Below are 25596 nucleotides of genomic sequence, written 5' to 3' on the forward strand. Positions count from 1 at the left end.
CCAGCCTGTTCTGCCTCTCTATTAGCTCAAATCTTCCAACCCTGGCAATATCTAGGGTGGATTGGCTGTGCTAAATTGTCCCGTAGTGTCCAGGGATGTGCTGGTTAGGGTGAATTGGCCATGCTAAATAGTCCTGTAGTGTAATTTACCATAAGTTGGCAGGAAACAGGAATATGGACAGCGTAGATGCGAATGTAGCAGTGCAGGCTGGATAGGTCAGAGGGCTTGTTCCTGTGGCTGTACTGTCCTTTGAGCAGAGTCTGTTATGAAGAATCGATAGCTGGCTTCTTCCAGTTGGTAACATCAGTGCTGTTGTCCTTCGCCCAGTGCTTTGGAGTATCTCTGCCCTGTTTTCAGTGTCCTTCCTTGGAACTCTGGCTGGCTGGGAGTTGCAATGTGGTGGGAGATTGGGGGTGGCGGTGAGCTAACCTTGTTCCAGGTATTTATTCATTTGTTACAGATGTTATAAAGCATCACAGATGTATTGTGATGGTGGAAGTGCCTTTAAAGTTTGTCCTTATCCAATGCAGCAGTTGGTCTGTATGCAGAAAAGCTCTGTTTGTATTGCATGTACATGTAGTCTAAGTGATTTTTTTTGGCATACAGAATAAAAATCCCTCCTATGGACTCTAGTCCATAGGGAAAAAAAATCCTTCGTATGTTCACACTTGTGGAGTGTTTTGTCGTGTCTTCAACATCTCAAAGCTTTCATATGGTTAATATGGGGAAAACAGGAGATGAGCGCCATTATCTCTTGTCAAATTAATGAGCTGGTGCAAGCGTCATGGGACAAATGCCTGCTCCTTTGCTGTAACATTTCAGTGATTCTGCGAATTGGAGTACATTTAGTAAATACGGCTGCCAACTACCAGCTAAAAATCAGCAGGAGAAATGTCACCAATAGAAATTCTACCCTTTTTGAATAATGTGTTGAGATGGCTTAACATTAACCTGAATGGGCAAATAGAATTGGGTTTAATTCCAGTAATGATGGATATCGAAAATAGTCCTGTGTCAAAAGATTAGTTCCCCACACGGGAATTGTCGTCTTGGCTTTGTGTCAACAAAACCTGGATAGACCATTCCTCTTGTGAACTCTGTTTTGATTAAATTGTCATAGTTGCCAACATTTGATATTTTTTTAAAAATTTCAGGATCCCTTGGTATACTTTAAAAGTAACTTGCTGCTCAGCTCTTCATGAAAGATCAAGTCAGAAATGCACTCTCAACTTTCAGACCATTGTTCAAGAAGCTTTTAAAGTGGGTTAGTAGTGCATGTGGTGCTAATCACCCTGAGAGGGGCCCAAGCTGATTAGCTCAGTAGCCTGTCAACCTGGATGGTCTGAATCCTAAGCAACCAGTCTAATGTATCGACTAGATTAGATTAGATTAGATTAGATTACTTACAGTATGGAAACAGGCCCTTCGGCCCAACAAGTCCACACCGCCCCGCCGGAGCGCAACCCACCCATACCCCTACATCTGCCCCTTACCTAACACTACGGGCAATTTAGCATGGCCAATTCACCTAACCTGCACATCTTTGGATCTTTGGACTACTGTGATTGAATATTAGTCAACCATGACTTCAGCATCTCTGAACAACTGTATTTAGTGACCAAGTAGGAGACAACCATATCCCTTGGGTGCTCCTTTCTTACTGACTCATGCTATGTTCATTTTGGGCCTCATAGGATCCTGCTTTCTTCACTCTTCTTCAGGCATGGTTAGAACCTTTTTGAAACACTTTCCCTTTCTGATCTGTTGTTCCCTAACCAGAGTGGTTTCCCCTCTGAGAGTGAGAGCACATGAGACAGTAAGTGGAGTACACAGATACAGAGTACAAAAGTCAAGAAATTTTGCCTGTATTGAACAGTTCGACCCCACTGTGACAATGGTTCTTAGTTATGGGCATCCAAAAGCTGTGAGGAGAATGTTTAATGTAGGGATACTTGGATAAGAGATTGGAAAAAGGAGAAACCCAGAGCCCTAGATATATTTTCCTGACCCTGCTGCTCAATCTAATTCTATCTCACTGTTTAAAGCTAGATGAATTATTTTCCCTTCCCAAATGCAAGTTTGTAGTCTGTGTAGTAGTCATACAAAAAGCAGCACATTTGGTCTGCTTTCCTACTTTGTAAGGGTTGGTGCTGCAACCAACTAGAAAACACTGCATTGTGTTGAAGGTATTCACTTAAACTATGCCTATTTTGAATAGAGGTGTCAAGAAAAGGCTAAGTTTAAATTGCTATCATGATAAAAGTAACCTACCTATTTATAATTATCAAAATCCTGCAAAGATCTGGCATCCTTTTACTGAAGGCTTCCTCTAAAATTCCAGTGCTAGAGTTTTTCTGCTTTTTGCATTACACTAAATCCCCACTTATTATTCTTGTTGTTGACAAAATTCAGCTTGCTTTTCCAGTGAACTTCTCCCAAGGAAAAGCAGTAATAGATTTGACCTCCCTCCTTTTCCATTATTATACATCCACACTGTAGACTATAAAGACTCTAAGCTCACTCTAAGATTGAGATAAAAGCAACTCTCTCTTAGTGTTTTATTTTTCAATACCTGCTGTGAAATTATTGTGGCACTTTTACCACTGTGCTGAAACAAGTGTTGGTTTCCAGTCAGCAAAAGTCTAAATTTCCTATTTTCACTGCACACTTCTGTTATTTTTTAAGATATTTTCTTGCAATAGTTCTGAATTACATGGATGATGCAGTGTTAATTTTAGTCAACTATATTCGTTGTTAAGGTAACTTAAGAAATGAATTTGCATAGTGCGGAACTTCAGTGCATTCCTCAGTTATCATATACAAGATTCCAAGTTGTGCACTAATTTGCCCTTTGTGTTAATTAAAATCTGCCTCTCAGCAAATTTGAAACATGTGAATGAATCTTTATTTTCTAAGTATCACTTTATATGCTATTTTGAAAGGGTTGTAGATGGATTTATTTTTGTGTATGTACACTTTTTATATATGAAACATTTCATTCTATAAGGTGCAATGTAAATAATAAATTACTATCAAAATATCTTTTTATAATTTATTTACAACCAGATCAAAACCTGACCAGAAGATCAAAGCATGTCATATGCATAAAGGCAATGGGTGTGTCAGGTCACTAATAGCTCAAGCAGTAAATGCACCATCAAGCTTTGTCGATTTGAAGGGCTCCAGTTCTTTCAGGTGTTTACTGGGTTGGCCAATCTCAGCTGAGGTGCTAGGATCGACCCTTTTGGATTATCAGTAATGTTGCCACACTTGGATATTATCACGTTAAAAAATGTCTGGCTAAATGATATGAATTGCTTATAGACAAAAAGCAATTTAAGGTTACTATTTCAGGCACCAGATGTCAAACACCAACAGAATAATTTAATAGTAAAATTACTTTTTTTCAAGTTTTTTTTAAATGCCACCTGTAGTTTATTTTGCTCAGGCTTTGCTGCACTTTGACCTAATTGTTAAATGTGAAGGTTCAGATGGTAATCCTGTATTTTTGGTATCTATTGTGTTCTTAAATGTTTGTTTCAGAACTACATGCACAGTTCCCCTTATAGATTATATAGATGGTAATGACTTTACCATTGAACCACAGCAAGGTGGGGATGAGGATGGTTTTGCCAGAGGGGCCTGGGATTGGAGCTTGCTGTGGAAGCGTGTACCATTAAACAGTCGTGAAAAGGCCAGAAGAATGCATAAAACTGAGCCTTATCGGTAATCACAGTTGAATTTATTTATTGTTTGACAATATATTTCTAAGTCCTATAATTTTTCTATTTTTCCCATATATCCCGCTGCATCCTTGACCCTAATTCCTCTAAAATATTGACGCATGGATCCTTGCACCTACCCTTTCCGCCTCCACCAACGATATTGCTGCAGAACCACATGTACTGTCCCACTCATAGATGCCATAAATGGAAATACTTACGAGATATCACCACAAGGGGGTGGTGACGAAGATGGTTTTGCTAGAGGAGCATGGGATTGGAGCATGCTGTGGAAGCGTGTCCCTCTGTCCAAGCGGGAGAAGGAAAGGAGAAAACATAGAACTGAACCATATTGGTAATCATGAGAACATTTAATAACTACCAAATATAAAAATCTGCGCACTAATTCTGTATCCAGCTAATGTCCATTTCTGTTTCTGTCCCTATTTTTATGTCAGGTATTTCTTTTCTCCTTTACCTGCAAAATAATATTCACAATGAACTGAAAAGACTGCACTCACATAAATTGTCAATTCTTTTCAATCTTTAAACACAAGAAACTTATTTTTTTACTTCATGACTTAAATGCTTTAAGAGTTTGTGGTGAGTACCAAGTAAGGATCAACCAATATTTCTTGTCAGTTTCTATGTGGAGATGGTGCCTGTAATGCTAAAAACCAGAATGTCCAGTTTAACACTATGCAATTGCCAAAATACAGCTCATACTTGTACACTGAGCTGGCGTTCATTGCAGAGGGAGTGTCCTAATCCCACACAGTTGGCTCCAATCATTTTAATTTTTCCCAGCAGCACAATTGGGAAGGAAATAATGTAGCATGGAATGTATCAAGTGAATTGAACAATTCTGTCAAAATTGCAAAGATAAATATCTTGTAAAAAGATGCAATTCATTAGGGGAAAGCTGAGAAATTTGCATTTGCTATTGAAAACTGTTTCCTTTGTGCATATGAGCTTTACCATATCATCTCGTTGCCAGGGTTATTTTTTAACACACTTGCCAGATCCTGGCATCTGGTATAGCTTTAAGCCACTCCTTTTATTACATGTGCATATGGGTGAGTAAGTTTAGGTAAGTAAACAAAAGACTTCTATTATTTCTCCATTGCTAAAACCCAGGAAGAACTCGGGTGAAAAATAGGTGTGAATTACAGTAGTCTAAAATTTCATAATGCACCTGAGCAGGGAATACAGCTTTAACTCCTTCCTGAATGAGTGAGAAGAAATCAATTCCCACACTCAGACCTGGTCCTTTGGATTAAAAACATTAAACTAGAGCAAAGTCAAGATTGATAATTCACCATGAAAGAACCATAGTTTTTCAGAAATCTTGCAATATAATTTCACATTTGACACCATTAAAATGCTGTTCTTGAGAGTAATTAAAATGTGTTAGTAAATCATCAAAGAAAATTGATGGATGCAATATTAGTCCTAATCTCTCTCACTGTGAGGAAGGATATCTATTTTCAAATGGATAGAGTCATGGATTGAAGGAGAATATTCTGTCACTGTACAATCATTTTTTTCATTTTGGATCTTGAGTATTGTACAGAAATATAGGAACAGAAGTAGGCCATTCAGCCCATGGAACCAGCCTGGCCATGCAACATGGCTGATTAAGCAATTGAATGCCTTTTACTTACCCCATCTTTTTAACCCTGTCCACTGCCAGTAATCAGAAATATTTTAATTTCTACCTTAAACATTCTCAAGAGACTGAACTTCCTCATTTTTTGGTAGAAAATACCAATAGAGTCATAGTTCACAACTTGACGAGTGAAATCATTTTTCTTCATCTCTGTCTGAAGTGGCATTCCTCTTATTTGTAAATTGTGCCCTTTGGTTTTAGACTTTCCCCACCAGGCAATACAACTTGTCAACTGCATCTACCTGTCTATCCCCTTTTAAGTATAGAGTTCAATAAGATCACCTCTTGAATGAAACTCTGGAGAGCAGCACAGTTTGCCCAATCTGGCCAATTCTTCAATCTATTTAGCATACAACTCTTGAACATACACAAGAACAGATGAAATCAGACTAAAAACATGTAGCAAACATCCAGAGACTGCAGAATAAAATATTTGAGGGTGCATTTGAATTGTTTTGTTGGTGAGACAAGGATTGAGGAGAGATGTGGTTGAGGTGCAGGGATATAGAGGGTAAGTCAAATTTTTTGAAATTAAGAGTTTAACAGAACAAAGAAACAAAAGGGAGAATTTGTACAGGTTACAAGGAAGCATTACTTTTAAGAGTTGACAATTTTGGGATTAATTTTACAAGGGAGGTTGTGGCACATATATATTCTCAGGTGGCAAGGTGGACTAATATCTCTGGGGAAACACTTAGGCACAAAGAAACCAATTTAATTCTGACTTTGAGACTTGCTATATTCGGCTACCTTAATTTTGACATACATTTTTATTGCAATTTCATGTATCCAAGAATTTATGTTAGCCCTATTTTTGTGAATTTGCCTTTTGCAGTTTCTCTCGGTTGTGGTATAGTATCAGATACAGTTTGATGCAGGGCTATGTTGTGAGTCAACATGTGGAAGTGGCATTTTTGTCCATGTGTTCAGCATTAAATATTGGTTGATCTTTAAACAACAAAAGTTATGTGCGATATACTGCTTGATTTGCCCTGTTTACAGCAAATAAGATGCATCACTAGCTTCTGTTTGAAAATAGAAACTTTTGATTAAAGTAGTCATGGTTATGTGTCCAGTTGCTGTTTAGGCTGTTTTTGTGTTGAGTGAAGCAAATCACTCATATCTGCCTTTCCATTATAGCAGCTAAATTTTGTAAAAATATTTCCAAAAAAATAAATTTCAACAGCTGAAATTTCGCTGTGAAATTTAAGATTAATTGTAATATGCATTTGTTGACAAGTATATTTTGAGTGCACAGTACATATGTTGTTGATATTGTATAGCACTGTATCAGCCCACAAATGATTCTTCTTTGTATCCAGTGGAATCGTCTAGTATTTGATTGACAATGCTGTGGCCTGACCAATATATGTGAGCACTGACAGCCAAAAGCTTAAAGCAGACTTTCTGTTTCATTGGAAATTTCTAAGCGCAGAAACCTACTAAACGATGCCAGAAAAAAGTGCTCTAATTGTAGTTGTTCCACATCTGTGTAATGCATCTTATTCTCTGCACAATATGGTAGATTTAAAAAAATATGTAATTGTGTGAGTGCAGCGAGCTTTAATCTGATTCTGCCTGTCTAATACCCTTAGATTTTCACTGCGCTATTCTCCATGTCAGATTTGAGAGTCTCTTCTATCCTCCCTCTCCCTGAAAATACCTAGTTTGACTCTGTGGTTCTACTTTCCTTGTTCTGCTCGTCTTGGACCCACCTTACCTGAACATATTATGGTGCTCTGTCAAATGAACAAATGAAAAGCTGTGACTATGCATGGGGTTCTGCTGCCATGTTTTTCCGTATTTTGAGGTGCATTTCTAATATGATTCTTCCTTTAACAAGAAATACTTTTGCAAGCCTTTTTTAATCTCTGACCTTTTCCTTCATTTAGATGTGCTTTGCATGAACGTAGCCTGTTATATTTAATACCTTAATTAGAAAGTTGTGCAATTATAGTTTGCAAATTTATGTTACAGCATGTTGTTTATAAATCAAAATTACCAGCACTAGTTGATATTTTAATGGAAGGAGCTACCTGATTAAAGATTTGTCCTTACAAATGTTGTAAGTTGTGTTTTACTTTCCCTACTTTAGCTGAACCAAAGTCTTTCAGATCATAAGATATAAGAGCAGAATTAGGCCATTTGTCTATCAAGTCTCACCCTATATTCCTGACTTCTCTGTAACCCTTGATCCCCTTAGTAATCAAGAATCTATCTATCGCTATCTTAAATGCAGAAATGAAAATAATCCACAGTGATACTTGGTAACTTCACTTTGGGATAAATTTCTGCTGTGCCTCTCAAATTACCCCCAGAAACTCCTGCCATTGTTGCTCCACCATCTTCCCTGCTAGGTTCCCTTTCTAGTCAACTCTGACCAGCTCCTCTTCCATGGCTTTGTAGTTATCTTTCCTCAACTGTTACATTTGATTTCAGCTTTACTCTCTCTCAAACTACAGGGTGAATTCTACCATATTATGGTTACTGTCTCCTGTGGTTCTTTCACTTTATGCTCCTTAATCAATGCTGTCTCACTTCACACCACCGAATCCAAAATTGCCTGTTCCCTCGTGGGTTCTGCCACAAATTGCTCCAAACAAAATCTAAGACAATTCCACAAATTCATTTTCTATAGGATCTGTTACCAACTTGATTTTGACAATCGACTTGCATATTAAAGTCCGCTATGATTATTGTAATAGTACTGTTCTTATAAGCCTTTTCTACCTTTTGATTTATTTTCTGTCCCACATCCTGAATTCTGTAGGAGGCCTGTACATAACTCCCATCCGGGTAGAGTTCCTCAATTGTATCAGACAGATTCTATGCCTTCCGGCTCTATATCACTTCTTGCTATTGACTTAATTTCATTTCAAACATAGAACAGTACAGCGCAGAACAGGCCCTTCGGCACTCTATGTTGCAAGGACCTGTGAACTATTCTCAACTCTTCCCTCTACACTATCCCATCATCACCCAGGTGGTTTCTCCAAGGATTGTTTAAATCTCCCTAATATGGCTGAGTTGACTACATTGGCAGGTAGGGCATTCCACACCCTTACCACTCTGAGTAAAGAACCTGCCTCTGACATCTGCCTTAAACCTATCACCCCTCAATTTATAGTTATGCCCCCTCGTACAAGCTGACATCATCATCCTAGGATAAAGACTTTCACTGTCTACCCTATGTAATCCTCTGATCATCTTGTATGTCTCTATCAAATCCCCTCTTAGCCTTCCTTCTTCTTTCCAATGAGAACAGACCCAAGTCTCTCAGCCTTTCTTCATAAGACCTTCCCTCCAGACCAGGCAACATCCTGGTAAATCTCCTCTGCACCTTTTCCAATGCTTCCACATCCTTCCTGTAATGGGGCAACCAGAACTGTACACAATATTCCCAAGTGTGGTCACACGAGCATTTTGTATAGTTACAGCATGATATTGCGGTTCTGGAACTTAATCCCTCTACAAATGAAACCTAACGCACTGTACGCCTTCTTGACTGCACTATCAACCTGGGTAGCAACTTTCAGGGATCTATGTACATGGGCTCCAAGATCCTTCTGCACATCCACACTACTAAGGATCTTTCCATTGACCAAGTACTCTGCCATCCTGTTGTTCTTCCCAAAGTGCATCTCCTCACATTTAGCTGCATTGAACTCCATTTTGCCACCTTTCAGCCCAATTCTGCAGTTTATCCAAGTCCCTCTGCAACATTCTTCCAAACTATCCACTACTCCACCGACTTTAGTTTCTTCTGCAAATTTACTAATCCATTCACCTATGCCTGCATCTAAGTCATTTATAAAAATAACAAACAGCATTTGTTCCAAAACAGATCCTTGTGGCACACCACCAGTTACCGGACTCCATGCTGAATATTTTCTATCAACCACCACTCGCTGTCTTCTTTCAGAAAGTTAGTTTCTAATCCAAACTGCTAAATTGCCCTCCATTCCATGCTTCTGCATTTTCTGCAACAGCCTGCCATGTGGAACCTTATCAAAGGCTTTACTGAAGTCCACATATACCACGTCAACTGCCCTACCCTCATCAACATGCTTTGTCACCTTCTCAAAAAACTCAGAGGTTTGTGAGACACGACCTGCCCTTGACGAAACCATGTTGACTATCTAAAATCAAATTTCTTACTAACAAGGCAATCCTACATCCTCTGCCCATCTTTTCAATAGTACGTATATCACTAGATAATTAATTCCTAGCTCTGGTTCCCTTGCAGCCATGTCTCTCTGATACATGCAGCACTGTATCCACCAATTCCAATCTGCACTACAAGCTTATTTACCTTGTTTTGTATACTGCGTGTATTTAAGTACAGCACCCTTAGTCCTGCATTGACCTGTTCCCTTCTCATAGTTGTCCCCTTATCTGTTGTGTCTGAAGTTAGATTCATGACCCTTTTCATATTCTTTCTCCTGTTACTTGTTAAGAAAACATTAATAACTTCTCCGAAGCCCTCCTTCACCTGCACCCAATCCTTTCAGTTTTTCTGTAGTTTTCCATGCATCTGAGCCCACCATAACCCCCACACACCGCTATTTTTACTTCAAAGCCCAGTCCACAGCCCAAGTTATCCAATTCTTCAGGACTCTGATAGCAGCATGCTTTGTAATTTAGCCCCTAGCTGCTCATATTTGCTCAGAATCTCTTGCATCGTTCTACCTATATCATTGGTGCCTGCGTGGACCACAACAACTAGATTTTTCTCTTCTTGCACTAAGTTCCTCTGTAGTCCAAATAAGAGATCCTGAACCCAGGCACCAGGGAGGCAGCATTGCCTTTGAGACTCTCAATCCTGCCCACAGAACAGTGCCTGTTCCTCTGACTGTACTATCCATTACTACAACTACATTTCTCTTTTCTCCCCTCTCTTGAATGACTCCCTGCACCATGGTGCTATGGTCAGTTTGCTCATCCTTCGTACAACTCCCATTCGTCCTAGTAAGAAAGAATTCCAAAGCTGTTAAACTAGCTCAAGGGCTGAGGGTCCTACAGCACTACCTCCTTAAATTCTCTACCTGCTTCCTCATATTCACAACCTCCTGTCCCTGATCACTGACTGAATTCAAGGTAGTTAATTTAAGGGGTGTGACTGCCTCCTGAAACACAATGTTCAGGTAATTCTTCACCCTTCCAAATGTAAAAATTCCAGTCAATGTCCCTGTGTCCCATTCAGCACAACTGAAAACCGCAATGTTTATGTTAATGTGAATATTTCCAGTTGATCAATTTTTAAGTGTTTGTATGGTACACATTAGAATTTGTTTTTAATTGTGATTTGCAGTGATAAAGAATGTGTAGTCCCATGGTGGTAATGAATCTGCTGCTTGCTCTCTTTCAAAAAACGAAGCAAATTCTGCAGATACATAGCTACTAGAGACCATAAAATAGTTGCCCTTGGCTCACGACAGTTACCTAGATCATCACTCCCCTTAAATTGAATAACAATTAAAAGAAAATCGTGTTCCATCTGCTGCCTTAATTCTTTATTTGGATCAAATGAAAATGCTGAATTAAAGTCATGCATCAGAGATGACATTTAGAGTAATTGAAAGCAAACCACAAACTTATGTTCAGATTAGGTCATTAAACTATAACAGAAGAAGTCTGAAGATACCACAACAACTGTAAGTTAGAGGGTGTCAGGGAAGGAAGCAAACAAGTTTTGAATTTCATATTATACATCTGTGTTCTTGAATAGAAGGTAAAGGGGATGTAGTTTGAATGATTAGAATTGGGAGTACCAATGTGGAAAATGTCAACATTAAACGAAACTGCTCCAGATTTGCAGTCAAATCAAAGTAACCATTCCAAAACAAAGCATGGGCTTGCCTGTTCTTGCACCAGCAGGATGTGTTTGCACCATATTGAAAAGCTATAGATCTAACAGGATACACATTTTTTCGTGGAGGTTGGGTTGGTTGGGCTAATCTGAGGAGCCAAGGGGCAAGATAAAGGCAAAGTTAATTCTTCCTGTTAACTGGATCACAGAGTTTGCATTAGACTTTCACATTACTTTGATTGTTCACATTTAGACATTTGGGTTATAGTTTTTTTTCTCAGTAAAAGAGCTTGGATAATAAAAGTTGAATTTAAAAATTCTCATACTGACTGAGTTAAGCATGGGAAATGCTAGAAACACTCCAAAGATTACATTTGAAGCAATAATTTGCCAGTTTTCCCCACAAAGTCTGAGTTACCAGCAATTTCCAATTTATTTGTTTTGTGTCGTTAAGTTGCATTACCTTTTTCTATGTTTTTTGTTTAGGCATTAATTAAAATCTTCTAAGTGTGTCTATTTGGACTCTTACAAATTTTATTCTCACTGTGAAAAATGCACCTTATTTTAGTTGCATTTGTTTACATTTAACAATGATTTCAAAGATTCAAACCAACTAACATCTGTAGTACAGCAGTTTGCTATATCATAATTTAGTAAAGTGACCTGAAACTAACAGATTCCTATTTGGAAAACGGCATTGCAACTTTAAATTGGTTTTACATGGGATTGATTTTTAAAATGTGCACTTCAGAAAAGAATAGATGCCAAAGTATCACTACAACTGTTGGAAATTCTAATTTGCTGTCTATTTATCCAACAATGACTTTGCCAGGTCCCCAGCTATGGCTGGGGGTTTGTTCGCTATTGAACGAGATTACTTCTTTGAACTTGGGCTGTATGACCCTGGCCTTCAAATCTGGGGAGGTGAAAACTTCGAGATATCTTATAAGGTAATGGACAAGAAATACAACAGGTTGTGACATATTAATCTTAAATTCATTACTCATAATAGGGCACTATTGTCACTGAAATATCATTGTCAGAGGTCTTAAGGCCTTGAAACTAGATGTTTCAGGGCAGAAGTAGTCCATTTGGTCTATTGCGTCTACTTCACCATACAATGAGATCATAGTTGATCTAATAATGCTCAGCTCAACTTTTCTGCTGTTTCCCCATAACCATGGGTGGTATGTGACTCAGTGATTAGCAGTGCTGCCTTACAACACCAGGGACATGGGTTCAATTCCAGCCTCGTGTCTGTGTGGAGTTTATGCATTTTCTGTGTGTCTGTGTGGGTTTCCTCTGGGTGCTCCAGTTTCCTCTCTTAGTGCAAAGATGTGCAGGTTAGGTGGATTGGCCGTGTTACATTGCCCATAGTGTCCAGCGATGTGTAGATTAGTTGGATTAACCATAGGAAATGCAAAATTACTTGGATAGGGTTGGCAGGGAAGTCAGGGAGGTTCTCCGGAGAGTCGGTGTGGACTTAACATAGAACAGCACAGTGTAGTACAGGCCTTTGGTCCTCAATGTCGCGCTGGCTTTTTATCCTACTTTAAGTTCAAACTAATCTACATACCCTCCAATTTATTATCATCCATGTACCTATCCAAGAGTTGCTTAAATGTCCCTAATGTATCTGAGTCCACTACCACCGCTGGTAGTGAATTCCTCACATTCACACTTTGTGTAAAAAAAAACAACCTGTGACATCTCCCCTGAAACTTCCTCCAATCTCCTTAAAATTATGCCCCCCCATGTGATAGCCATTTCTGCCATGGGAGAAAGTCTCTGACTATTCACTCTATCTATGCCTGTCATCACCTTGTACACTAGGTAAAAACAAGGGCTGTAGATGCTAGAAACTAGATTCTAGATTAGAGTGGTGCCTTGATGAAGGACTTTTGCCCGAAACGTCGATTTTCCTGCTCCTTGGATGCTGCCTGAACTGCTGTGCTTTTCCAGCACCACTCTAATCTAGAATCACCTTGTACACCTCTAACAAGTTACCTCTCACCCTTTTCCTTTCCAATGAGGTAAGCCCTAGCTCCCTCCACCTTTTACTCATAATTCATGCCATCCAGTCCAGAGAGCATCCTCTGCACCCTGTTCAAGATATCATCCTGTTTCAGGCTGTCTTCACAAAAACAAGATGTCTCTCAGTAGTGAATACTGAATTATTTATTTAGTATAATAATAAGTACCTATTAAGGATCTCCAAACCTCCTCGAAGTGCAGACAACTTGTGCCTGAACTATCTCTGATTGGCCCTACCTCACTCTCGCCATCCTCTTGCTCCTCCCATAAGTATAGGGCTTATCACACTTTAAGAATTCTGTGAAACCTTAGATTCCTTTGCTGTTTTAAAAATATGTCTGTCGACCTGAAATATACTTAATGACTTATCTCTACAGCCCACTATAGTAAAGAATTCCACAGATGCACCACCCTTAGATGAGATTCACCTTCGTCTCGGTCTTAAATATGCAAACCCTTACTCTGAAATTTTGTCCTGCTTTTGGCTTTAGACCCCTCTTCTAGAGGGAAAACAACCTGTTTCCATCTATGCTGTTAAGTCCCTAAGAATCTTGTATGTTTCATTAACATCACCATTCATTTTAATAGATTCCAATGAGTTTCAGCCCAACCTACTCAACTTCTCCTCATAAGAAATCCATAACTGGGGTCAACCCAGTGAACCTTGTTTGGACTGTCTCCATTGCACAGTGGAAGACACTAGCAATATAACAGAAATTCAAGAGTCTGGATGCAGAAGTGAGTGTAGTGGCCATCACTAAAGAGGTGGTGCTGGGAAAGCTGAAAAGTCTAAAGGCGAATAAGTCAGCCGGACCAGGTAGACTGCACCCCACAGTTCTGAAGGAGATCACAGAGGAGAATGTAGAGGCATTGGTGGTGACCTTTCAGGATTCACTGGAGTCAGGGAAGGATGTAGAGGACTTAAACAGGGTTTTACGTGAACCACTTACCAGAAGAGAAGGTTGCAGAAGACTGAAAACTATAGGCCAGTTAGCCTGACCTCAGTTGTTAAGATTTTAGAACCTGTTATTGAAATAAGATTTTTGAGTACTTGGACGTGAATGGTAAAGCAGGGCAGAGTCAACACGACTTCGTCAAGGATAGGTAATGCCTGACAAATCCGTTAGATTTCTTTATGGGAGGTAACGAGCAAGTTAGATAAAGGAGAGCCAGTGAATGTGATCGGTTTGGATTTTGAGAAGGCTTTTGACAAGGTGTCGCTAAATAAGATGAGTCTGGACATGGTGATAGGGACAAGCTACTGACATTGGTTGACTGACAGAAAGCAGACTGTAGGGATAAAAGGGACTTTTCAGGATGGCAGTGGAGTTTCACAGGGGTCCGTGTCAGTACGACAACTATTCACGTTAGACATTACTGATCTGTGTGAAGGAACTGAAGGCACTAAGTTTGCAAATGATACAAAGATAGGTGGAAAGACCGACAATGTTAGGAAATGGAGAGGGTGCAGAAGGACTTCGACAGGTTAGGAGATTGGGCAAAGTGGCAGATTGAATATGGTGTGGGAAAGTGTGAGGCTATGCACTTTGGCAGGAACAACAGAAGCATAGACTACTTTCTAAAACTAGAAAAGCTTTGGGAATCTGAAGTAGAAAAGGACTTGGGAGTCCTAGTTTAGGATTATTTTTAGGTTAACATGCAGGTTCAGTTAACAGTTAGGAAGGCAAATGCAGTGTTACAAGTTGTACTGCTGAGGCTTTATAAGGCTGTGGTCAGACCACACTTGGAATATTGTAATCCAAGATCATTGCTTGCTATTGCATTTTTTCAATCCCATATTAATAGAGTTACAACATCACCTTTTCCTTCCTCCCTGCCCTTCCAAAAAGTCACCCACCCTTGAATACTTAGTTCCCAGCTTTGATCTCCATGGTGCTATATGATCATACCCCAGAACCTTTGTTTGTGCTTTTTAATTCATTTGTTTTGTTCTGAATGCCACATACTTTGAAGTAAGGAACCTTTAATTTATAAACCACCTCAATAGTAACGGAGGATAAGGTAACAGTAGATGAATTGAACAGATATTTTGCGTCAGTCTTCACTAGCTATAAATTATTTATTGATAGGAAGGGAGAAACTCAGGAAAATTACAATTACCAGGAAAGTAGAAGTGAGTTAAGTTGTTGGAACTGAGAGTTGACATGACTCTAGATGTTGATGGATTTCATCCCACGGTCTTATAAGTAGCCAGTTAAATAGTTGATGCATTGGTTATAATTTTCCAAACTCATTAGATTTACACAAGGTTTCTTGAATTTGGAGAATAGTTAAAAAGTATCTCCTTTATTCAAAAAGGTTGGGAGGCAGGAAGCAATAAACTACGGCCAGTTGTTTTAGCATCTGTCATAGGAAAAATGTTAAAAGCTACTATTAAAGTTGTTATGACAGGGCATTTGGATAAGGCAGAGCCAATTTGATTTTGTCAAAAGGAAATCCTATTTCATTAATTTATTGGAGCTCTTTGAAGAGGTAACATGCTGTAGATACAAACAATCCTGTGGATGTGTTGTATTTAGATTTTCAGAAGGTGTCATATTAAAGGTTATTGTGAAAAATAAAAGCTCATAATGTAGGGGGTAACATAAATTGGCATGGATAGGAGCTTGGCTAGCTAATAGGAAGCAGACAGACTAAGTGATTTTTTTTCAGACTGGCAGGATGTCATGAATGGTATGCCACAGGGATTGCTGCTGGCACCTCAGTTCTTTACAGTTTATATAAATTATTTGGATGAAGGGATCAAAGGTATGATAGCTAAATTTGCTGATGACACAAGATAGGTAGAGAAGAGGTGATAAGGAGACTACAGAGTGATGTAGATAGGCAAAAATCTGGCAAGTGGAGTGCAATATGAGAAACAGTGGTATTGGCCACTTTGGCAGAAAGAATAAAAAAGCATATCTATATGGTGAGAGGTTGCAAAGCGATTCTGGTGTCCAGAAAATTCGTATGTGGGTACAGCAAGTAATCAAGAAAGCTGTGAGTATGTTATGGTTTATTGTGAGGAGAGGTTATTCTGATTCAGTTATACAAAACATTGGTGAGATTGCATCTGGAATACTGTGTACAGTAATGGTCACCATACTTATAGAAAGATGTTAACTCATTGGAAGCAGTTCAGATAGAGCTTACTAGACTACTACCTGAATGAACAACTGCCTTATGAACAAAAGCTGGACAGGCTAGTCCTGCATACTCTGGAGTTTAGAGGAATCAGAAATTGCTTAATTGAAACACAAAAGTCCAGAGAAGACTTGACTGGATGGATGTTAAAAGGATGTTTCTTCTTGTGGGAGAATCTAAAAGTAGAGGTCATAATTTAACACTAAAGGCATGCCCATTGAATATCACTGCCATTTTTACTGTGTTGAGAACCTTTGGAATTTAAATATTTTTAAGGCAGAGGTAGGTATATTCTTGATTATTAAATGGATTAAAGATTATTGGGGATATGCAAGGCTGTAGAGTTGAAATTAAAATCAAATCAACTATGATTTTATTGATGGGCGAGCATGCCTGTTCTTGTTTTGTGTTCGTTTGTTCATAATTCTGCCCTTTTAGCATTTTGACCCTCTTTGCTGTTTTTTTTCCAATGTTTGTGCACTGTTGTCCATTACACTCTGGGTCTAGATTAGAGTGGTGCTGGAAAAGCACAGCAGATCAGACAGCATCCGAGGAACAGGAAGATCGACATTTCGGGCAAAAGCCCTTCATCAGGAATGGACACGTTGATTTTCCTGCTCCTTATGCTGCCTGACCTGCTGTGCTTTTCCAGCACCACTCTAATCTAGACTTTGGTTTCCAACATCTGCAGTCCTTGTTTTTACCTAGTTCATTACACTCTGGGTGTCAATATTTCAATAATGCTGCAACATCTCTTGGCTTTGGAGGCCTATCTGAACCTCCCTCTCCTGCCACACAAACAGAAGCTACAGTGACATCACATGTGTAAGAAAAAGTCAGCGCTTGACTATAAAAGTTTGTATCAGTGTAGTTTTATTGTTGTCCTCAAGAATTTATGAAAAGTTTTACTTGTGGGAATTGCAATCCATTCTGAAACTATCATCTGGGTGACTTTTTGATTGCTATAATAAATGGGTTAAATTATATTGAATTGTGGAGAAAAGTAATTAAAGAATGTTATCCTACTCAAAAATGACTTTTCCTTCTTTATTTTATATCTCTCTAGATATGGCAGTGTGGAGGCAAGTTGCTGTTTGTACCTTGCTCTCGTGTTGGACATATTTATCGTCTACATGGGTGGGCAGGAAATCCACCGCCTGCTCATGTTGGGTCATCCCCAACATTAAAGGTATGTATCCATCCAATTACTCAACATTAACAATATCTCAAAACAACTTTTGTAAATACTATTAAATGGAAAATTGGTTCTCTCTACCTTGCAGTGTCAAGGATCTCAATACAATTCTCAAGCTTTTTGTGTCTTTCACAAAATTTGAAATTGTCCCCTGCATGCCACACTCTAGATGAGTTTGCTCACAAGTCTGTTTTATGCCGCTGTATTGAATGCCTTTTGGAAGTCCACATACACCACATCAACAGCATTGCCCTTATCAACAGTCTCTATTACTACTCCAGAATTCTCAAGAAAGTTAGTTAAACATGATTTTCCCTGAACACGTACATGCTCACTTTCCTAATCAACCCACGTTTTTCTGTGACTAATTATCCTGAATTATTCTTTTTTTATTGCTCGTAGGTTTTATCACCAAAGTTAAATTGGCTGGTCTGTATTTGTTAGGCTGAACTTGTGGACCGTTTTTTGAACAAGGACATATGTTTGCAATTCTCTAAACGTCTGGCACCACCTCAAATCCATGGAAGATTAAAAGATTATTTCCGCTTTATCGTCCTTCAATTTCTTCAGGTGCATCTCATCCAGCTTCAAGTACCAAAGCCTATCCAACAGTATCTCCTTTTCAGTTTTGAGATAGTTTTCTTTCTGTTTCCAAGTCTGAATGGTAGCTGCCTAATTGGTAAAGACAAATGAAAGGTATTCATTTAACACCTCAGCCATGTTTCTTGCCTCAAATTTAAATTCCCATTTTGATCCTGAATCAGCCTTATTCCTTATTTTGCCACCCTTTTACTGTTACTTTATAATGGCTGGCTGTTTTTATTTTTGCCATAATCCTACTTTGCTTCCCACATTTGTTTTCTCACCACCCCTAGAGCCTTCTGTATTTAGTTTGGTTCTTGAATGTATTTACTACCTAACATCTGCCACAGCATGCTTTTTCTTTCATTTTTATCACCTATACCATTTGGAGAGTTTTGGATTTGTTTGTCCTACCTTGCCTCCTTCAGCAAATGTACCTGGATTGCCTGAACCATCTGCTCTTTGCAAGTAGCTCATGTTTCACCTGCTATTCTTCCTGATAGCCTTTGGTTCCTGTCTGTCTAGTCCAATTTCGTTGTTGTACCATTAAAGTCAGCTGTCTTCCAGTGAATTATTCTTGACCAACGTCGCTTTCCACTCTGTTAAATTGATCACTGTCCTCCAAATAATCTGCCACTGTCACTTGATCTACTTGGCCCTCCTCATTCCCAAGTACAAGGTCTAGCAGTCTCCTTTCTTGTTTGACTGGACACCTTCTCCTGAAAAACAAATTCTCCTGAACTAGTTTATGTCTTACACTGCCACTGTCCCAGTCTACGTTCTGGTAATTAAAGACATCTATTATAACTACAATGTTTACACCTCTGTATAATGTTCTTGTAAGTTTGTTCATCTTCCACTAAGTACTTGGTGAATCTCTGGTGCTTCCTTTTGGAATTATGTAAAAGTATTGAGTTGGAAGAGCACTCTGCTTCTTGCGTTCTTAAGAGAATGCTAACTGTTTGTGGCCTCTTTGTTGCACTGCATGGTACAAGGAAACATGTTTAATCAAAGATGACCGTCATCTCATAGGTTGGTAATCTGATCATGAGCCATTTAACCAATAGTAATGTGAGAAGCAGAGTGCTATTCCAATTCAATATTTTTACCTATTGATTCCAAAAGGAAGTTCCAGAGATTCATGTACTTGGTGGAAGATGAATAAATTTACAAGAAAATTACACTAAAGTGTAAACAACAAAGTTATAATGGGTTACTGCAACACCAGGCAGCAATCTTGAAGTTTCTGTACAAATAGCCACCAGGCCACATATAGGTAAGTTAAATAAGATGAAGTACTGATTACATGTCAAAATCAATCTTTCATTCCACATTATGGATCTGAAAGCAAATGCTAGTTTCACTACATTCTTTGTTACACAACTTGGAGAACTAGCATTTCAGTTTCCAAAGTTATCTAATGATAGTCTTCATTTTCTGAATATTTTGAACCAAAGTATTTTGGTAGTCCTCTAAATTTTTTTTCTCAACATTACTATTTTATAGAATTATGTTCGTGTTGTTGAAGTTTGGTGGGATGAATACGCCGAGTACTTTTATGCAAGTCGTCCAGAAACAAAAGCCATGGCTTATGGAGATATATCTGAGCTCAAGAAATTTCGTGAAGAACACAACTGCAAAAGTTTTAAATGGTTTATGGAAGAAATAGCTTATGACATTCCAGACAATTACCCACTGCCAGCTAAAAATGTAGAATGGGGAGAGGTAAAATTTCTATTGCGTATTCAACCTAGATTAAATGTTGGAGTTCTATTCTCATTGCAATTATCGAGTAATAATTCCCAAGAACTATCATGAAAAAAAACATCACTGATGTCTGCAACCTAATTGCAACATTGCAGATTTAGTCAATAACTGGTTGCAGCTCTGATTCAGTGTAGAATTTGCTATGTTGCTGTACGTTGGCCTTATAAACTAAATCAGATTTAATCTACGAAAACTGTCAGGGCCAGGCCACTAACTTTAATGCTTTAATTGATTCTTACCAAACTTCTTGAAATACGTGAGGCCTGCTGAGATTGGGGCAGCAGTTGAGAACAAAGCTTAACTGGCAATAATGTGACCAATGAAGATGCAATTTGCTTATACTCACACTTCAGCCCCCCTTTGTCTGGCTATTTGTGAAATTGCTGAATAAGCTTGTCACCTTAAGGATCAAGGGAAGGATGGGGTTTGAGAGCACATTCAGCATGTAGAGGAGAGAAACTGTGCTGTGAGTTTTTGACCTTGCAACCAGATCTCCATTGAGAACCTGATGCAAGTGAACTTGCATACCTGTTCTAAAGTATGGACCAATAATTAATAAGTTTACCCAAATCCTCAAACATGGGTTAATACTTTGAAGCATCTTTCCTTTTATGAAAATTAGGGGTTTAAATTGAGTTAATGGTAGTTATCTTTTTACCCTAGAATGGGGCATTTCAAGACTAGAGGGTACATTTTTAAGCTGAGAGGGGAAAGAGTTAAAAAAGACATGATGGGCAAACGTTTTGCAGAGGGTGATTCATGTGGGCAATGAACTTTCTGAGGAAGTGGTGCATGTGGATACAATTACAATAGTTAAGACAGTTAGATAAGTACATGAATAGGAAAGGTTGGAAGGGATATGGGCCAGGAGCAGGCAGATAAAACTAGTTTAATTTGGGAATGTGTTCGGCATGTTGACAGGCACATTCTGCCACATGAGAGAAAATATATCAAGTGTTGTTGTGGATTATTTTTGTTGCTGTATTTAAGACAGAGTTAGATAGGTTCTTGCTTAGTAAGGCAATCAAGGGTCATAGGGAGAAGACATGAGAATGTGATTGAGAAATACATCAGCCCTGATTGAATGGCAAAGCAGATTCAACAGGCTGAATGGCCTTATTCTGCTCCTTTTTATGGTTTTTTTCTTCTCTGTTGCCAAGCTGCTGTAGTCACTGGTTGTCATGGTGGTACACCATAGGCAGTGTCATCATTTTCCTCCATCATCAGCTCATGGCTCCTAGGTTTGATAATCAATGTCTCTATCCTTCATATTACACCTTCTTGCAAGCGTCCTGAAGTGTAGTTTTGGGCATCTTACCTGTTGTCCTACTCCAACTACCTTACATAATACAAGGTAATAATTCTAGAGAGTTCCATAATTGCATGCACTTGAGTACCTAGTTTATGAACCTTGCACCTTTTCCCTTCAGATCAGAGGATATGAATCCGATTATTGCATTGACAGCATGGGCCATACCAATGGTGGGTTTGTCGAGCTGGGACCTTGCCACAGAATGGGAGGGAATCAGGTAACTATGCCAACTTCAAAATGACAAATAAGAGTATGAGTTTCAAGTAACAATTGATTTATACATTACGAAGCAAAATACCTATAAATTTAGTGAAAAACAAGTCAGAGATGGTAACTTTGATATTTGCCTTTGCTTGAAATTTAGTGAGCCAAATTGTTGAATGAATGCATGAGAAACACTTGTTAATGAAGAAGATGATTTTCAGAGCTTAGGGTTAATTAAATGCAGGGGCATATGAGTCAGTAAGACTTTGTTCGAACGGCAGGGTAATGTAATGACCATTCTAACACAGGGTCACTGGACTTGAAACGTTAACTCTCTTATTCTAAGTGTATGCTGTCAAACCTGCTGAATTTCTCCAGCATTTTGTTTTTGTCATGGGATAGTATGTACATAAAACTGGAGTGGTGATCCAGTACCTTTTTATTAATGATCTAGAGACACAAATTCGAATCTGTCAATGGGGTTTTCATCAATAAATATTGAATAATAAAGCCAGTAACAGTAATATGCCCACTAATCAGGGTGTTCTAGCTAGGTGGATAAAGAACTGGTTGAGCAACAGGAGACAGAGAGTAGTAGTTGAAGGGAGTTCTTCAAATGACTAAAGGTAACCAGTGGTGGTCCACAGGGATCAGTGCTGGGCCCACTGCTGTTTGTGATAGACATAAATGATCTGGAAAAGGGCATTGGTGGTCTGATCAGTAAGTTTGCAGATGACATGAAGATTGGTGGAGTAGCAGAAAGCATAGGGGACTGTCAAAGAATACAGGAGAATATAGATAGACTGGAGAGTTGGGCGGAAAAGTGGCAGATGGAGTTCAATCCAGGCAAATGTGGGGAGGTGCATTTTGGAAGGTCTAATTCTAGAGTGAACTGTACTGTAAATGGAAGAGCCTTGGGAAAATTGATGAGCAGAGAGATCTGGGAGTTCAGATCCATTGTACCCTGAAGATGGCTGCACTGGTGGCTAAAGTGGTCAAAAAGGCATATGTTATGCTTGCCTTCATCGGACAGGGTATTGAGAATAAGAGCTGATAGGTCATGTTAAGATTGTACAAGACTTCAGTTCGGCTGCATTTAGAATACTGTGTACAGTTCTGGTCGCCACATTACCAAAAGGATGTGGACGCTTTGGAGAGGGTGCAGAAAAAGTTTACGTGGATGTTGCCTGGTATGGAAGGTGCTAGCTATGAAGAGAGGTTGAGTAGGCTAGGATTGTTTTCTTTAGAAAAAAGGGGATCGATGGGGAAACTGATTGAGGTCTACAAAATCATAAAGAGTAAAGACAGGATGGATAGGGATAAGCTTTTTCCGAGAGTGAGGGATTCAATAACGAGGTCACGCGTTCAAGATGAGAGGTGAAACGTTTAAGGGGTATGCACGCAGAAAGTACTTTACACAGAGGGTAGTGGGTGCCTGGAACACGTTGCCAGCAGAGGAAGTAGGCAATGTAGATTCATTTAAGGTGTGTCTGGACAGATGCATGAGTAGGTGGGGAGCAGAGGGATACAGATGGTTAGGAATTGGGTGATTTTTAGATCGGCACCGGCTTGGAGGGCCGAAGGGCCTGTTCCTGGGCTGTAAATGTTCTTTGTTTTGTTCTTAATCATTACATCGTTCTAAATTCAACTGGTTCGCCATTGTCCTTTTTATGGGAGGAATTATGCTATCCCTACCCAGTCTGACTGAATTGAGACCGGGACGGCATGGTGGCTCAGTGGTTAGCACCACTGCCTCACAGTTCCAGGGACCTGGGTTCATTTCCACCCTTGGGTGACTGTCTGTGTGGAGTTTGCACATTGTCTGCGTGGGTTTCCTCCAGGTGCTCCAGTTTCCTCCCACAGTCCAAAGATGTGCAGCTTAAGTGAATTGGCCATGCCAAATTGCCAATAGTGTTCAGGGAAGTGTAGGTTAGGTGCATTAGAACAAAGAACAAAGAAAATTTACAGCCCAAGAACAGGACCTTCGGCCCTCCAAGCCTGAGCCGATCCAAATGTACTGTCTAAACCTGTCTGTCAATTCCTAAGCATTTGCATCCCTCTGCTCCCCACCTACTCATGCCTCTGTCCAGACGCATCTTAAGTGAATCTAACGTGCCTGTCTCTACCACCTCTGCTGGCAACGTGTTCCAATCGCCTACCACTCTCTGTGTGAAGTACTTGCCACGTGTATCTCCCTTAAACTTTCCACCTCTCACCTTGAAAGCATAACCTCTCATTATTGAATCCTTCACCCTGGGAAAAAGCTTGTCTCTATCCACCCTGTCTATACCCTTCATGATTTTGTAAACCTCAGTCAGGATCCCCCTCAAATTTCCTTTTTTCTAATGAAAATAAACTAACCTACTCAACCTCTCTTCATAGCTAGCACCTACCATACCAGGCAACATCCTTGTAAACCTTCTGTGCACCCTCTCCAAAGTGTCCACATCCTTTTGGTAATGTGACGACCAGAACTGTACACAGTATTCTAAATGTGGCCGAATCAATGTCTTGTACAATTTTAACATGACTTGCCAGCTCTTATACTCAATACCCCATCCAATGAAGGCAAGCATACTATATGCCTTCTTGACCACTCTATCCACCTGTGCAACAACCTTCAGGGTACAATGGACCTGCACTCCTGCCCATCAACTTTACCCAAAGCTCTTCCATTCATTGTATAATTCGCTCTAGAATTAGACTTGCCTAAATGCATCACTCACGTTTGTCTGTGAGCCAACTGCCACTTTTCCACCCAACTCTGCAGTCTATCTATATCCTCCTGTATGCTCTGACAGTCCCTTATGCTTTCTGCTACTCCACCAATCTTTGTGTCATCTGCAAACTTGCTGATCATACCAACAGTGCCCTCTTCTAGATCATTTATGTATATTACAAACTGGCCCCAATACTGACCCCTGTCGAACACCACTGGTCACCTTACTCCATTTCGAGAAACTCCCTTCAACTACTACTCTCTGTCTCCTGTTGCTCAACCAGTTCTTTATCCACCTGGCTAGAACACCCTGCACACCATGTGACTTCAGAACACCCTGCACACCATTAGTCGGGGTAAATATAGAGGAGGGGGATGGTTCTGGGTGGGTTACTGTTCAGAGGGTCAGTGTGGACATGTTGGGCTGAAGGGCCTGTTTTCACACTCTAGGGATTCTATATATATAACTTTAAAAATTTAGAGACATGTTGCCAACTCGTGGATGTCCTCTGAAATAGCTGAGCAAGCCACTTGGGCAATTAGGAGTTGGCAATAAATGCAAGCCTTGCTGGCGACATCCATATCCTGTGAATGAATTTCTAATAAGCTACTTAAAGCGCACATCTTTTTCTTCTCTTTTTTTTCAAAAGAGATGGAAATCACCAACTCCTGAATTGTGAAAAATTCTCCCATTAACTGAAAAGTTCAATGTGACATTTTTCTCCTTAAGGTTTACTGGCAGAAGAAAGCAACATAATAAATAACAAGGACACTACAAACAAAATAGACATTTAAAGTCACGTCTCTATAACAATTCTAGCTTTATCCCATATTTGTGTGCCATTGGCAAATTATGTAATTCCCTCATACTCACCCTGTTTTCTCATGTACAGAGACACTGTACCCAGTGCAACTGCCCAACCTTTTGCAGATACATACTGTGCTATTCCAATCCTTTCAGTTCGTATTTACCCCCCCACCCCCAACTTTCCATTCTACCCCTGATTATCTGATACTCTCTTAATCCTACTGTACAAGTTGGGGATATTCTACTCACCCCTCCAACCTTACTAACTACTGTACTGCTAAAGATTTGATGCTGTCAGTTTCTCTCATTGCCAAATGATAATTTCTTGCCTCGCTCATTTTCCAGTTATGCCTTCTTTTCATATCTGTACTACTTGTTACCATCATTATCATCCATTCACTTCTGGCACCCCATTCTATGGTATTACCCTTTCCTTTGTTGCAGCTCCTGTCTGAGTACTGTTTTGAAGTGAATATCTGTGTTGTATGCTGTAAAAGGAAGTAGTTTTGTTAGAATTCCTGTCCATGACTTGAGTGGAATGACCCCAAAAGAAAGGAGTTTCTGGTCTATAATCCAAGCTGGTAGAACTGCTGACAGGTACACCCTTCTCACCACTGTCCTCCATCAA

The 25596-nt window shown here is 39.5% G+C and overlaps 1 protein-coding gene across 3 annotated transcripts in view; it reads left to right on the forward strand.

Moving 5' to 3' along the window:
- Positions 1–25596, forward strand: part of galnt7 (UDP-N-acetyl-alpha-D-galactosamine: polypeptide N-acetylgalactosaminyltransferase 7) — a 145046-nt gene that overhangs the window by 112939 nt on the left and 6511 nt on the right. For 2 of the 3 annotated variants that reach the window (XM_072594556.1, XM_072594559.1), the window contains exons 6-10: positions 3895–4077; positions 12033–12150; positions 17448–17570; positions 19665–19883; positions 21356–21454. In XM_072594556.1, coding sequence (XP_072450657.1) covers positions 3895–4077; positions 12033–12150; positions 17448–17570; positions 19665–19883; positions 21356–21454 — 742 coding nt within the window. Of the gene's footprint in view, positions 1–3543; positions 3727–3894; positions 4078–12032; positions 12151–17447; positions 17571–19664; positions 19884–21355; positions 21455–25596 lie in introns of all 3 variants that reach the window. The other variant, XM_072594558.1, reaches the window with a different exon arrangement.

Source organism: Chiloscyllium punctatum, chromosome 2 (genome assembly GCF_047496795.1).
Source record: "Chiloscyllium punctatum isolate Juve2018m chromosome 2, sChiPun1.3, whole genome shotgun sequence".
Lineage (NCBI taxonomy): Eukaryota > Metazoa > Chordata > Chondrichthyes > Orectolobiformes > Hemiscylliidae > Chiloscyllium > Chiloscyllium punctatum.